This window comes from Parasteatoda tepidariorum, chromosome 1 (assembly GCF_982258835.1).
Source record: "Parasteatoda tepidariorum strain Cologne lab strain chromosome 1, Ptep-v5.0, whole genome shotgun sequence".
NCBI lineage: Eukaryota > Metazoa > Arthropoda > Arachnida > Araneae > Theridiidae > Parasteatoda > Parasteatoda tepidariorum.
The window spans coordinates 47,805,477-47,822,301 of NC_141755.1; the positions used below are offsets into that span (position 1 = coordinate 47,805,477).

The window sequence follows — 16,825 nt, forward strand, 5'->3', positions numbered from 1 at the left end:
TTTATCGTTAAGTTTACAAAAATCATTACAAATGCAATTCTGTAAAATTGATCTTCTTGGTGTTCCCATTAGAGCCAGAAATACGGAAAAATTTACTATTTTCTGCAACTTTCGACCCTATTTTTTTTCTCAGAGTGTGGAATATCTAATGCAACAGATGATTTAAAAAATATACATTAAATACATGAACAAATTATTATATTTTTACCTATTTCAGAATGTGTTGTTCACCCAAAAAATTAGACTTAATTCATGATTGAATGTTTTTTTATTCTTCTCCAAACATCAATGTATTTTATTACAATAGTGACATTAAATGGTTAGTTTAATGTTATAAGTTTGCAGAATAACGCTTTGATGATCCTTCGTCTTGTTTCTGTTATGGCCAATCTAAATTATATTTATCTGCTACTGCATAATAGCATTTCTAAAAAATGAAATGAAAAATTAGTTATGTTTCGTAGAAAATATTAATATATTTTATAAAATGAAAAGAAAATTTAACTTGATTTATTATTTTTAAAAATATATGAAAGACCAAATTAATAATTAAATAAATAATCCCAAGAAACTGAAGCGGTAAGATATTACGCGATTACAATTATATAACTTCAAAAATTGGAACTAACAGTTGACAAGCTTCAAGCCCTCTTATTTTCAAGATTTACTAAAGGTGAATGAAAAGAATACTCCTAATGTTCATTATCATTTTTAGGCAATTGATTTTAGCGCATTTTATCTTGCAAAATATCCTTTTCATTAAGAAACGTAGAAAAGCCACGGCGTAAGAGAAAAAAGATGTTTCATCTTACTCACGTCCGGCAATACTTGAAAATGGCGTCTATTTTTAAGCACTTGAAACATGTCAACTGTTACTTCCAATCTGTATATTTTTGAAGCGAATAAACCTTCTAATTAAGTATTAGATAAATAATTATTTTTTAAGTCTGCTACAATCATATGTGAAAGTTAAAAAATAAATGCATGTCTTTTTTTTAGAAGTATTTCAAAATTAACTTTTAAAACGTTGCACAGCATTCAGTATTATTAAAATAATTTGTTTCAAAAATGTACAGTTTAATTCGTATTCATAATTTAAGTTTATTCGCATATAAGTTTTATTCGTATTTATATATATATATATATATATATATATATATATATATATATATATATATATATATATATATATATATATATATATATATATATATATATATATATATATATATATATATATATATATATATATATATATATATATATATATATGTAAAGTAAGTAAGATTAGTAAGTTTGTAAAGTAAGTAAGATTAAAAAAAATTCTACCGGGAATGATGTATATACTCAAAATATATAGCTCAAAATTCATCAAAAGATTTATCAAAATATACTCACATATATATAGGAATTATTAATATCTTACATAAGATTTATCAAAAAAATACTCACTGTTCCAGCTTCAAAGTCACTCTAGAAAAGATATTAAAACTTGTAAATCTTTATAAATTCATTTTCTCTTTAAAACATAGTTACAAAAAATATATAAAAATTCATCTTAAAATATAATATGCGACAATTACCAGAATGCGCTGTAGAATGTCAAATTGCTTAAAATTAGAATACAAATTTTTTTTATTCGTTTTGTTTTTCTAACCAAGAAGTTATTTCAGCGTATACTTTAATAGAATAAGATATCACCATTTTTGAGGAAATTTGAATGAGTGGATTTTTTAAGTGGTAAAAAAATGTTTCTCCTAACATTCTATGTTTCTATTAACAATGTTTATATTAACGTTCTTTTCGTTCCAGAAAATTATTATATTTATAAACAATCTAAGCATAAATATATCAGATTTATTTGATGCTGATCAATAAAAAATATCAACTTCATTAATTTAATAATTCCTCTTATGTTTATTAAAAAATTTAAGTTTTAGAATCAAAATGTTTCGAAAATTGCCAGTTTCATGAATACCTCCCAAGTTCCAAAAAAATTCCTTTCTATGAAATTTATAAGTTTAAAACCTTAGCAAATCTCATTACACGCAAAACTCAACACATTTGCTAAATAATACAGCTTTTTAAGTACAAATATTTAAAACAATACTTATCGAATCTATTTATGCTATCAATAATTTACTTTATAGTTAGCATCTTGTAACGGAAATTTATCCTACAGAATAAATTAAAATCGCTTACAAATTTTAGTCTTTAAAATTTGCAGAGATAATTCATAATTTTTTATCGTTTCCTATTTCTAATGGTTTATTTTTTTCAATATAAGTAGTTTCGAAAAGACCGATATGCATAGATAAGATGTTGATCATATGTAAAGACTATTTAAAATGAATATTACTAGAAATAATTTCACTGTAAAAAATGGTTTTTCAAAAATTGAGCGAAGATGTGTCAAAATACATATTAAAAAAATATTAGTCAAATTTATTTTTGAGCAAACATATTCTCAAAAATGATGTAGAGGGAGAAATGTGTGAGACAGATGTTCATTGGCTGTCGGCAGGATTGTTGTACATGTACAGTGCCAAAATAAAAAACCGACCAACCTGACTAACATTTGATCTACTGATCAGATCTTCACGTTTTAGGACTCAATCTTAAATGGTTCAAAGCTCAAATAAGCTAGTTAATAAGTGCAAACGATATTTTAAGTTACGAAATCAAATACAAAAATGTGCTTTCTCTGAATAAACATATCTTTGATGTATTCGAGTTTCTGACCCCCAAAAAATAAAGGTAGCCACAATTTTGGGAACTACTGGTCCGCAGTCTGTTATTTTATGATGAATGGGTAAAGAGCCACAAGGGCCTAAGTCACCCAAGTGACTGATTATGCCTGACTGTCGGTTGCTTTGTGTTCTTTAGTTTTCTTTTCAAGTTCCTGTTTCTGAACGTAAAAACAGAATCGAAAAAGGCTTGCAAGAATGAAAACAGCGAGAACGGAAATTCTGCATTTCATCTAGAACTGTCTGCATTGGATTTATTTGAGTTGGTGATGGTCTCTGGAACATAGACGATGAAATGAAATTTATTACCACCGTGGATTATACGTATTGGTGGTACCTTTGAATGTATTTGTGTTCTGGCTAAATGCGTATCTCAAAATAACTAATACTGGTAATTGTTGAATTGTTAACATATTTTTGTTCTTCAATGGATCTGTATTGTAAACGGCAATAAATTTTTATTCCGTTGTCTTACAAAGTCTGTCATGCAACCAGGTTTACATTGTGTTATTACGGGTATTTGTTTGAAAGGGTATTATCTTCCTTTAAATTTGAAGCTTCCTTTGATGATGTGTAATTTAAGTCATAAACCACAATATAATACAACATATGTTGAAGTTAAATATACTTAAGAAAAGGACTTACAGCTTTCATATCCTTGCTGTTTTCCTCAACACACTTTGCAAACTGAAAAAAAATAATTCAAATCGTATTACTTAATGAATCGGGAAAAGCCTTTAAAACTCTGTTTAATTCGCTGTTAAGCTGCACGCAAAATTAAAAAGAATAAATACATATTGTGTGAAAGTATTTAACAAAAACAGAAAAACAAAACAAAAATCAATCAAAATCTAAGCACTGAAATTTGTAAAGTAAATTTCGTAAAATAAAGTATGAAGCGATTAATAAATGTATTTTAATTCTCCAGATCCTATTCAGTACTTGCGACTAGTTATATGCTTCCGTAAAATTTTGTGGTTGTGCATGGTGTGCTAACGTTACAGCTTTAAGACTTGGGTTTATTATCACATTGAATCAATTTTAGAATTAGATTTAATGGGATATCTTCAAACAACCTGTGTGTGCCGAACCTTGTCAGTTGACCTACATTTGACGTCACTTGCAAGTATGCAATTGTAAGTTTAGTTTAGTTGTATATCTGGAGAAAATAAATGTAAATGTTATTAGATTATTTTAAAAGAAAACAATTGATTGCATGAATCGATAAACAAATTCAGTAAGCCACGTTTTTGAAACTCTAAAAATCAAAATAGTTCTTTTTAGTGAATCAGAGAGAGCTATTAAGCTTAACTTAGCATAACAAACAAGTTAAGGGGTTTAGTAAATACGAAGTATAGCAGAGTAAGAACAAAACCAATAAGATAGATAGTTTAAATGTTAAACTTTTCTTGTATAAAAAGTAACTTTTTGCACTCATGAAAAATTATGCTTTTACTGCCTGAAGCTCACATAACTTCTAAACTATCAGACCAATCAACTTGGTTTTGATCTTAGTTTGAATCAACAAAAATAACTAAATAAAATATGGTGAAAATGCCCCGAAATATGGGGTAACTTTCACCATGAGTGAGATTTCAATATTTGGCATATATTTGTTAGATATTAGCTAAATATACATAAACAGCTATGAATATTAATTAGCAAAAAAAAAGTATGAAACACATTATTTTGCATTTTTATTTCAGGAAGTCTATGCTAAAAGTAAAAACCAAACATATCGATGGTTAAAATGTTAAAAGCATGGAAAAATAAAGATTTCGTTCCAAATCATGTGATTTCATAATAAAACAATTCTCAAAATTAACTACTAAGGTCAATAAGAATGCTCAAGGCTTGCTGAGTCGTCAAAAATGAGAATTTTATTTCTTAGTGAATGTAATGTTAATTTTGGTATGCAATCATTTTGTGTCATTTATAATTCTGATATCTGCTGTAAAATATAAAAATGCAGAAAAAATAATTTCATACTCATTGATTCTTTTTTCGAATTTCTAGTACACTGAAATTATGACATTAGATTTTCTCGTATTAAGAAAAAAACAGAAATTTTACATGAAACCATACCTTTCTAAAAATGGAATTATCTTTGCAACCAGCTTCAAAATACGGCTTTGCTTTCACTTCTTCATTTGGCAGCTGTTCCAATTGACAATCGCTAACCAATTTCTGAACCTAAAATGAAAAACAAACAAAATATGAGCTAGTATTGAACATCTTCATCTACAATGGGTCGCAGTGTAGATTCTTGCCTGAACTTTAGGAATTACTTTATTTTTTAAATAATTAGATTGATTTTAATGTTTGTAACGGTTTTCAAGCGAAAAAAAAATCAATGTGAATGAGATTCGATCTTTGTCACAGCTGTTTCCTGAATTATTTTCATGAAAGGTGTGTAAAGGCTTGGAATTTGCAAAAATGAAAAACAGAAATGAACATTTTTGTGACAGTTTATTTAATTTTAACTTACGTTTATAATGAGAAATAAAGACTGTATTGCCTTCGTTTCTCATCCAAAAGCTTTCAATTGATAAAATATATAAATCATTCTTCAAACTATTCCCATCACAGCGCTAGCACTGCCAGGTGATTTAATTTAAAATCAAAACGTAAGAATCTAAGGTAGCTTTCCGAAATTTTGCAGACAAATGTGTTCGAAATCTTCTTCAGACAAAAGCTTTCATTTAGTATTTTCAACCATTAAGGTATCCATTTTTTTTGGCAAGTATAATTTATGAAGCATAAATAAATAAAATCATTTTTCTCCGTGAAATTTCAATATTATTGAAAACGTTACTTTGAACCATCATCTCCTAACTTCTTACACTATATTGTTAAGTTCAATAAGCAAGATCTGCTTCGTATTCTCAGTCACAAATAATTCATTGGATATATATATAATATCACTTAACAATTCATTTAAATTGTGATAAAAAATAATGTATACTTACATGTTTTGGATCTAATTTATTGCATTTGTCGAACTCAGCACTTATTTCATCTGTAACTTTATCTAAATGAAACAATAAAAACGTCAAGTTCATATCATTTTTAAATAATGGAGTTTTTTATGTTAAATTTTTTACCGCATATTATTTCTGGCCCTGATTGAGGTTGAGTTGTTTGTGCAGTAGCAGATAAGACACAAAAAGCGAAAATGATCCAGATGGCATTCATGTCTTAAATATATCTTTGAGCTGAGATACAGAAAAGAAATGAAGTTTTAAATGGAATAAGAATACTACTTCAAAAGAATCAGTAAAAATCAAAGAAAAAAATCAGTTTATAGGAATTACTTATATTTTAAAAAAATAACTTTCAGAGGAACTCGGAAATGCAGTGGAAAAAAAACAATTCCCTTGGCTTAAAATTCTTAAATCTTATCCCATATAAGTTCAAAATGTAAAGAAAGCATGGAAAAAATTACAGAACAATGAAAAAAAGGGGGGAAAGAAAATAATAATAAAAGTAAAAATAATAAGAAACCGGAAAAAAGGGGAAAAAATTAATAAATTCCGGAAAATTAAATATATAATCTTTTCATCAGCTCACACGATTAGATGAAAAGATTATATTTTTTATTTTCTGGAATTTTATTAATTTTTTTTCTTTTTTCTTCGGTTTCTAATTATTTTTATTTTTATTATTATTATTATTATTCCCCCCCCTTTTTTTTTTCTTTGTTCTGTAATGCTTTCTCTACATTTTGAACTTATTTAATGAGTTCAATTTGCTTGCAGCTTATGCGCAGTAAATGAAACTTATTGTTTTTCTTAATTTTCTTCGTGTTTGGTTTTTCTTTTTGTCCTTCTTGTACTTATATATTATGCTATATATATAGCATAATAAATGAATAACTTTTTGGGGAAATTAAATATTTAATATATATATTTAATATATATGTTACCGGCAAAGTATGAAATGATTTATATTTCACACATTGCCTAGGCATTCCATAGAATGCTAAATGAGAAACCGGCAAAGTATGAAATAAACGTCCTGATGAGGTTATTATGTAGATGATGTGCTGTAAATGATGTGCAAATGATGCACTGTGAATGACCGAAATCGGTGGTTGTTGACTTTCACCGGTGAATGTTGACAATCACATAGTCGCTTTGGTGAATGTCCGAAATATTTATTACATCTGATTTGATTTAAATTTATTCGTGGCTATAATTACATTTATTCGATATTTTGATACTTACTGACGACAGATTAGAAGAAACATAAGTATTTGGTGTATCGGGCAAATATATACCGGCAATGGCGCTTTTGACCTTAAAAAAACATCAGTGTAGGGTATACCGGGCAAATGTATACCGGGCAGTGGCACTGAACCTTAAGAAAATATCAGTGTAGGATATACCGGGCAAATGTATACTGGGCAGTGGCACTTAACTAGACCTAGGTCTAGTTAAAGGTCTAGTCATACTAGTCATCTAGTCATACAGAAAATACAAATTTTGCTTAAAAATATAATATATTACTTAGGTAGAAGTAAACTCATAAATGTGATATGTCCTTCAGGAACTTTTTTTTGCTTATTATTGTACATTGTTTGCATACTTTTCTATATTTCGGTTATGAGTTTAGGAGAAAGTAAACTCTTAAATGTGATACGGTCATTTCCACATAATGCAAAATATTTTCTTTCTTTTGTTTGTATTAATTCGTATTTTAGTTATGAGCTTCGGAGAGAAATTAATAAATGGGATAATCACATTCGGCACTTTTTACAGATTGTATAGATTGAGTTAAAAAGTAAACTCATAAATGTGATAATGATTTTTAGTACTTTTTTTTAACTGCAGGATATTTGTGTAATTCTTCATATTTGGGTTAGTAAACAAAATCCGCAAAACTCAAATAATAAAATAAAAAAAAATAGTGCGTGAAGTCCCTCCGCGCGGAAGAAGTTAAACTTCGCAACCTGCGACGTTAATTGTATAAGAATCAGCAGTCGTAGAAGGATCACTAGTTCTATTCAACGACTCTTTTTCCTGCTCCGCTCGCTTCCGTGCTCTGTAATCACGGTAATATTGCGCATTTTTCCCTCGTGGACCTCTTGAACCAGTGGAAGTGCTTGTGGTTGCCTCATCGTCTCGCCATGGAAAATGTATTTGTATTAATAATGTATGTGAATGCGTCATAATGTTATTTCAGAAGAGAAAACCTAACAATCAATTGATATTCACAAGAGACGTACCTTGACATAACCCTAAATCTGTCGCATTGTCCGTGGGATTGTTTTCACTCATTTTTTACAATTGTTATCCACTAAATTTGAAAATAAAAAATACTACCCTCTTCAAAACAAAATCCGCAAAACTCAAATAATATAATATATGTGGCATAGTACTCGAACTAAATTTCTTACTTTTCTCTTAATTTTGAAACAGGGAAAGAAAATGTATTACTTTTGCTTTTTCTAAAAAATATAATGTCATTTACACCCATTTATATACAAAAGTTAAAATGTTAATAATTTAAATATTAATTATATGTAAGTAAACTTAACACGTATTTCTTTAAAAAAACGATGATAAACGATATATATTTCGAAAAAAAAATACAAAAGTACTTGGGAACTGAATAGAACTTCTAGTTACTTAGACAACAGCAACGTAGTTCCAAAACCTCACACAAAATAAGCTAATTTATAAGTGACTAAAGCTATGAAAAAATATTCTCACATACAAAACTTTTTAAAAATGTAGAGTTCAGAGTATTTGTCATTAAATACACAGTTAACCAAGTTTAAGTATATTCTCCCTTAAAATCATTTGCACAAATCAATCTTATTCTCAATGATGATAAAAAAATAAACGAACACGCAAGAAACCAAAGCCTACATACAAAATAATAATTACAAAGAAAATATAAATTATTTCCCAAGAGAAAATACTTAATATGCTTAGCACTATTATATTAATTTACATTACGTAAAAGTAGAGAAAACGAAATGTACTTACCAAAATATCTATTCTTTTTGGAAATCTTGGTATGATCTTTGATTTTAAGTCTTTTAAATAGAAAATCTTACTGGAAAAACCTGCGATAGCTGTCAAATCCTAGAGATGTAAAGACAATACGGAGTAACAAAAGGAAAAGATTCATTATTTTCATCAACAACATGTCGTCAACAACATGTGTGTGCTCGTTTATACGCTCAAAAAAAATTTGAATTGTGTGTGCAAAACGTCATAGATTAAAAATTTCGTTTTGTGTTAAATTGTTTTAGTAATATCTATGTATATTTGGTAAGTTATCTTTTTGGTAACTATTAAAAATTATTAAATATAAAGGAATTTTTATTAGGATTTTTTTCAAAACACAGAGGGATTATTAAATATATTTCTTTGAATCTCAAATATTTTTTTCCTCTAACCCCTTACCTTAAGTACTTTAGCACTTTGATTGTTCAAAACACTCCTTGCATTAAATCAAACAAGTACATACACCAAATATGTACATAAATACGTATGCGTGAAAAAATAATATATCTATAAATAATAATAAGATATTTTTTTCAAAATAAGCAATTATTTTAGTGACGCTAATTATGAAAATGCTGACAATTTATTCCAATAAAATGAAGAAAATAATTTATATGAGATAAATAAACTTAATGTATATTAATCAAAAAATGTGCAGCGATTGTTTTAAATTTGCCGTTTTTAAAAAAGTTTTTCAACAAAAAGCTATTAAGTAGGTTTTTTTTCGTCCTAGAAAGCAGATAAATATTATAAATTACTTTTTTTAAACTTACATTTGAAGTAATTTTAACTTTGAAGCGTGGGATAAGCCTGGGACTAAAATTTTCGTAACCGAAGCATTCCATCATTGCAAAATCATAGATACGTGTATGAAAATCAGTTAACTGCAACTCACAGCGAGGCGTTAAGTGGTCGATGACATTTAGAAACCAGCATTTAGATTATTTTTGTGGTAGACACTAAGAAATTGGTCTTGTCTCTGATAATTGTACACCTGTCTATATAGCACGTCATTGGCGATTTTGTGACAAAAGTAAACGCGGGTGGCACAACTTTTTAGCGGGATTGGTTAAAGTGAAATAGCCTTTAGAATAATTTCACATTCGTTAAGAAATATGGGAGATGATTAAAACGGAGGTTTTTAACAAAGTAAATTATAATTTGTTATATTTATAATTATAAACATAAAGTTTTGCAGAAAATTTTTTATTTCTTTATAGGAAGCAAATCTTCTTTTTTTCAACAAAAATTGAAAATTGCAGTGAATTTATTTTATGTTCTTAAGTTTTTCTCCTAATTCTTTTAAGACACAGCTAATCCATATTTTTTTGATACTTCATTATAGCAACCCTAAAAAAGAAAAAATCAATATATGTATTGTATATTTGTATATATGCATTATATATATATTGTATTTATACATATATATATATATATATATATATATTGTATTTATACATATATATATATATATATATATATATATATATATATATATATATATATATATATATATATATATATATATATATATATATATATATATATATATATATATATATATATATATATATATATATATATATATATATATATATATATATATATATATATATATATATATATATATATATATATATATATATATATATATATATATATATATATATATATATATATATATATATATATATATATATATATATGAAGAATTAAGATATGAAACAAAAAACTGTAACTGTAATATATATACGTATATATTGCAGTTACAAGTTTATGTGACTTAGGTAAATACTCTGAATAAAGGGTACTGTAATAAAGGATTTGTACACTGTAATAAAAGGATTTCTCAAAATTGCTCCGAACCAAAAATTTGTCGAACTTGAAATCCCCATGTACTCAAAATTGAAGCAGCGTATACTTTTCCATGAATATTCGAGGGAAATGCATAGTCTGAAACATTATGGAGAAGGAGAAATGGGTGAACAGTTTATTCATTGACTGCTGACAGGATTCGCACCAATAACCTCCAGGTTCGTAGATGGATGCCCCAACCAGCACAGTTGTACTTCCGGGCGCAGGGAAGATTAGGAAACTTTTTGTAGCCTCTCAAACAAATGACAAAACAAATTCATTCACATAAAAGATTTTAAGATACGACTTTTTGAAAATTTGATTTCTCAAGAACTATTCAGCCGATTTCTCTCAAATTTTGTATTTCGACATGTGCAACTACCTACTTTAAAATGATGTGAAAAAAGTTTATGAATTACAATTCAAAATATTTTCGTTTGTTATTAAATAAATTAATAAATATTTACTAAAATTTAATTTTTGCATGGAATTATCTTAAGACAATTAAATTTTATTATTGTGTGCAAAAGTTTTTCTATTCAAAAAAAAAATTCTGAGATATGGCAAAATAGGCAAAAATTAAAATAAACGCTAAGGAGTTCAAACTTTGGATCGCTCTTCTGACCAAATTTCCTAGATTGCGGTTACCCTTTATATTAAGGGAACTAGAAAGCTGAATCCATCGACAAAATTAAAGGTATAGTTATTCAGAAAAAGTACGTTTTTGTGTTTAGTTTTGTGACTTAAATTATCATCTTCACTAGCCCAGAGGAGCCTAGTTTTCACCTAAAGGAAAATTATCAAAATCAATGCCTTATTCCTATTTTTTTTGCAAATTTTTAAGGGTCCTATGCTACATTGGAGCAAGTTTTTATATGTTAAAAATTACCATTTCATTTTCTCAAAACTGTGGATTTCTCCATATTGACGTTTTGTGCAATTTTTAGAATAAGTATAGAGAGCACTGGAGAAAGATAAGCTACACTTGACCTATCGGTCACGAGTAACTGTTGAAAACTCATATTAGTTATTAAAATAGCATATTATTCAGAAGAAAACATGATTTCATGCAACTGCAGAACCTTCGAAAAACAGCCTTAAGTATAAAATGAAGACCAAGAAAATAACAGGAAGTAGCAAGAACAATATTCCAGATTGTGCTTTATTTTAGATGGTGCAGAAAGGTTTGAAAATCCTTGCCAAACGATTGATGATAATCGTTAAAATTTAAGTTATTTTGCAATAACAATGACTAAATTACTATTAAATAGAAGATATTTTATGAATATTAAGAAGAAAAAAATTCTTTTTAGCATTGGATAATTTATATAATTTATTCAACTACAGATTAAAATAATCTATAATGAATTTGACAATCTAACAAAATTGTTTCAGCTCATGCTTATAATAATTTTAAAAAATGAAATCCTTAAAGTGTTATAAAAGTATCTAAGAATAAGTCGATCAATGATTTCGATTAATTTTGATTGAATTAACGAATCCAAAATTTTTTGCTATTAGAAAATGTAAATTGTTATTAAGAAATAAATTGCTCAAAGGAAAAAATCTCGCCAAGGAGAAATATTGTAATGTTTGTAATGAAATTTGAATAGTTTGATTAATCAATTTAATGAAAAATTACTTATGTTTAGGTACAAAATCTTTAAAAAAATGAAGCACTCACCTGTGTATCGATCAAATCATACTAGAAATATAAAATAAGAATAAGTTCATATACCAAACCACTTTACACGAGTTTAATAATAAGGAAATATATAAGAGAATGTAGCTTAAAAATAAAATTATCTGTGATAATTGATATCAATAAAATAAGTACATACTAATAAGTATATAATATGAAGAAAATAAACACAAAATAAGTATGTGGTATTTATACTTGTACTTGTTAGATTGGCTTATGTATTATTGGTCATCCATGATTCAAGAAAACTGTTTTCTTTTCCGAAAATAAGTTGTAGTCAATTGTAAATGGTAGGGAAAATAAAATAATATTAGAATATATTTTGAACTTTATTTCACAATAGAAAAGTCTATTCAAAATGTCCTATGTGAATATAAGAACTCTTCATATATTCTTCAATGTTAGGGATTACTGTAGTCGTTTTTAACATTTTCAAAGCCACAGAGCATTTACAATTCGAGACTATTTTAACAGACGACAGTCAAAAACTCCCTGAATGTGCGTTTTACATTTTGATTATTGGAACAAAATTTTATATACAATATTTTTCATTTTCAGATAATAATAATGCAAATGAAATTTTTTGCGTAAGAAATTTTTTTCATTTTTATAAATGTTTAGACTTACCTTCGGTATTTCCCGCCAGTTATGCAAAATATTCCATAGATTTCAAATATTTTTTTTAAAAAAAGTCGTTTTTCTTTAAAAAAAATATTTAATTGTACAGCATGTCAGGATTGTTTTCGCATAGATTGTTTAAATTAATATAATAAAAATAAAAGCTGCAAAGCGCAAAGCGCGAAAATATAAAATCAAAAATCATTGATTTAACGTATTTTCAAATTCGTTCTATCATACACTTCAGTTCGCGAATCCAATTAAATATACTTGATTAGCTTAAAATACAATGAGGTTATAAATTTTCCGTCATCTCAAAAATTCTTAAAATCAATTTTTTTTTTAAACCATTGTTTCTTTTTATTAAAAAACCTAATTAACTTTTCACGTCACAGTATATGTTCTCCTTATTTTGAAAACCATGCACGAAAAGAAAATTCTGGTATAATTACTGTACTGATCGTTAATTATACTCTTGACAAGAAGAGTCATAAACCTGGTAATGAAACTGAAACAGATGGTATTTAAAAACCACTCATTTGGTAATATTGCCTGTCATATTGTAACGGTTTATCGGTTCCATATAAAGTTCTACTTTTGAAAATGATAGTTCTTCTTATCAAATATTATATAGTTCTTATTATAAATACAGAACTGAAGGGAAAATTTAACGAAATGAATGGTTTATAATTCATGATAAAATCATTAAATTTTACCTCATTTACCAAATGTTATCACATATTATGAAACCATATTTGAATGTTAATTTTAGCAAAATCAGTACCAAGTGCTTCGATTAAAAAATTTTGTGTTCCTATACTGAAAGGAACATGGTGAATTTTACCATATTTCGAAAGTTTTGACCATACTTTTTCAGTATAATATGAAATAAAAAGATTTGAGAATTTCGTTTCTGCATTATATTTTCGTCTAATGTTAATTTCCATTAATTTTAATAATTTTGATGAAAAACGTTACTTTGTTTCATAAACATTTGCCCACGTAAAACAGGCAACAATATTTTTTAATTCAGTTTTTTTAGGGAAATGAAACAATAAAATATACTTAGTTTACTGCGGTAGTGTAATTCTTACCCACAATAAACTAAGTGTATTTTACACATAATTGACTCAAAGACATACACCTAATTGATTAAAAGATCGTTGTATTACCAATTGCTCAAAATGTAACTTACGAATTTTAAAACTTTTTCATTTTCCTTCAGGCACTCTCTAAACTGAAATTTAAAAAAAATATTAAAATATAGTACATTTAATTGAATTTAAACTAATGCTAAATTTTGCTCCTAAATTATTTAATGGATCGGTTTAAAGACAGGATAGTGGTTTCAAAGTCACTATGAATATGTTAATTTCACAAAAGAAACCATAGATATTAAACTGAAATTATTGCCTAAGTAGAAATGGATAATTTTATTTAAATAAAACTACATCTGAAAATTTAAATGTTGAGTTAGTAGCCAGTGCAGGTGGACTCTAATAACTTGGTATTCACTTTTTCCGCAGACATAATAAATAGGTAGGTGCTCGATATCGATATGACCTTTTTATGTAATAGCCACTTTTAACAATTTTTTTTTGCTTAGATAAAATTATATTTTTTTTAAAAAAAATGCATATTATAAAGAAGCTAAGGCATAAAAAGTTAATTGAACAATAAAAATAATGTAATTATGTGAAGTTAAATTTAATTTAGCATACATTACAGGTGAAATACACATTTAATGTATACATTAAAACTTTGAATTATGTGAATTATTTAAGAAATCTCCGCCCACATGAATCTTTTCATCACATATTGATGAATTTTGAAGTATCAAAATTTCGAACATTGGACATTTTAATAAAAATGCTGCTATCCAGAGTCTTTTTGCATTTATGTACTTTTACCATTAAACGTTTCATTGAAAAAAGTAAGAAAAAAAAAGAATAGGAACAAGTAATCGTTTGCTTTTTTAATTTAAGTCACCGCTTTTTTGTGTTGACACGCCACGTATTGTTATTCGTGTGGCGAGTTGACATTTACAGGTCTAAATAAAACCATCGCTGCCTATTTAATATTTGGTTTCCAACACACATGTTTTTGAGCTTGTTTTTCATTTTTAATAAGATGTTAAGCTATTAACTTTTTTAAAAAACTATGTTTAACGTGAGAGGTTTCCAAAAATGTGCAAAAAAGAAACAGTAGCTTAAAAATTTGTTAGACCGAATGTCCAAATATTGACCTACTATTTTTAAAATCAATTTATAGAAAAAGAATGGATGTAAAAAGGTACGACGATTTGCTGCCTTCTATGATGCCAGTTAAAATTCCTTAAATCAAGATTATGCCTGATAAGTGATAATTTACATTTGGATTAATCCCCTGAATTATTAAATTAGTCACCTGATTATTGAATCAATTACAAATGTACACCCAGCATAACAACAGATGGCGCTGCTGCCTGAAAAAAACTGGAAAACAATGTCATCAGCCAAAATATCTCAACAGGTGTTTGTTACTTTACACAAACCATATAATCTTGCTGCAACAAATATTTCAAAAATATTTTATAATGTTCTGAGTTAGTAGCGTCATCTGTTGATGAACTTAGTGATTAATTTTAACACTGGGAGAAAGATCATTATTTTTTAATTTAATTGATCTTCTAAATTATATAATTGGTTCAGCAACTTCTGCAACTATTAAATGAATTAAAGATTGCAGTTACAATGATTATAATTAATGCACTATGAGAAAAAATCTCAAATAATTATAGCTGCTGTGGTTGAATTTTCAGACAATTTTAGGATGCTATCTTCGATACTTAAATTCTTTTCCAAAGACATAAAATACGAGACATAAAATAGGCATAAAATAGGTCCTTTATATGTTATTTGTTTTCTTTTAATTGGGTTCAAATGAAAAAAAACTCATTTATATGTAACAAATAAATTGATAGATTTTATAGAGAATCTTCAATGTGTTTTCCCACTTATGTTTAATATAAAGCTAGAAACAGTTTAAATCCGCAAATTTAAATAGCAATGAATCTTTTAAAGTAGAGTGAGCAAAAAAATAATTTATCCACCCTGAACAAATTTTGATCTAATGAACGGGTCTTCACATTCTAGGACTCAATCTCAATGATTCGAAGGGGTGACCTCAAACATACTTAATTAGTGCAGACAGGGCCGGATTTACGTATAAGCTAAATAAGCTGTAGCTTGGGGCCCCGAGATGACAAGGGCCCCCAGATAATACTCCCCCCCCCTCTTTTTTTAAAGTTTTATTCGGAGCTGGGGCCCTCAGAAGCCCAAAATGCATTTTTTTTTCTTTTTTACATTGTCGGACATAATAAATATAAATAAATGACTGAATAAATAAAAAACTTCGTTGTGATTAGTAGGGAACATATCTTTCAAGCAATTTGAGTATTAATAAATTATTTATAACTTTTTAGTTTTAAACAATTTTTTAGTTTAAAAGGTAAAAAAGTTATTTTTTGTCCCATCATTCGATCATTAGACTATTTAATATCTGTTTCTAAGAATCAGAATTCCCTTTTATTTTACTTTAAAATTGTACAAATGATATTATTTAATGCTTTCATGTGATAAGCAGAAGTTATAAATAGCACTTTGAAATATCTAAAAAGGGACAAAAATTGTCAGTTCAAAAAAAAATTTAACTAATACTTTTGAATAAGAATTTAAATAACTAGACACCTTTGTTTTACTATCTCATTCTATATAGCATTATTTAGAGTAGACAGTTGCGTGTGGGTGTGATGATGACGTAATAAAAGAGGCATACAGAAAAGTTTAAATGTTATATTTTTAAACTCCTCGAAAATGTAGTAAAAGAGGTATACAAATTAACTGTCG

The 16,825-nt window shown here is 27.2% G+C and overlaps 2 protein-coding genes across 8 annotated transcripts in view; both read right to left on the reverse strand.

Moving 5' to 3' along the window:
• The window catches only part of LOC107442336 (uncharacterized), a 115,290-nt gene that overhangs the window by 84,372 nt on the left and 14,093 nt on the right, over positions 1-16,825 (reverse strand). For 4 of the 7 annotated variants that reach the window (XM_087162890.1, XM_016055873.4, XM_016055874.4 and 1 more), the window contains exons 5-7: positions 14,134-14,175; positions 12,303-12,323; positions 9,955-10,114 (exon numbers count right to left, since the gene is read on the reverse strand). In XM_087162890.1, the coding sequence (XP_087019016.1) occupies positions 10,067-10,114; positions 12,303-12,323; positions 14,134-14,175 (111 nt within the window). In that variant the 3' untranslated portion in view covers positions 9,955-10,066. Of the gene's footprint in view, positions 1-9,954; positions 10,115-12,302; positions 12,324-14,133; positions 14,176-15,344; positions 15,413-16,825 lie in introns of those variants that run through there. The other 3 variants (XM_087162897.1, XM_087162901.1, XM_087162883.1) reach the window with 3 other exon arrangements.
• On the reverse strand, positions 250-9,619 carry LOC107442337 (uncharacterized). Its single transcript, XM_016055878.5, has 8 exons — positions 9,538-9,619; positions 8,741-8,839; positions 5,852-5,962; positions 5,717-5,778; positions 4,833-4,940; positions 3,393-3,434; positions 1,453-1,473; positions 250-427 (listed from the first exon to the last, which is right to left on the reverse strand). Exons 3-8 carry the CDS (start codon positions 5,940-5,942, stop codon positions 380-382), a joined length of 372 nt encoding a protein of 123 aa, XP_015911364.1. The 5' UTR covers positions 5,943-5,962; positions 8,741-8,839; positions 9,538-9,619; the 3' UTR covers positions 250-379.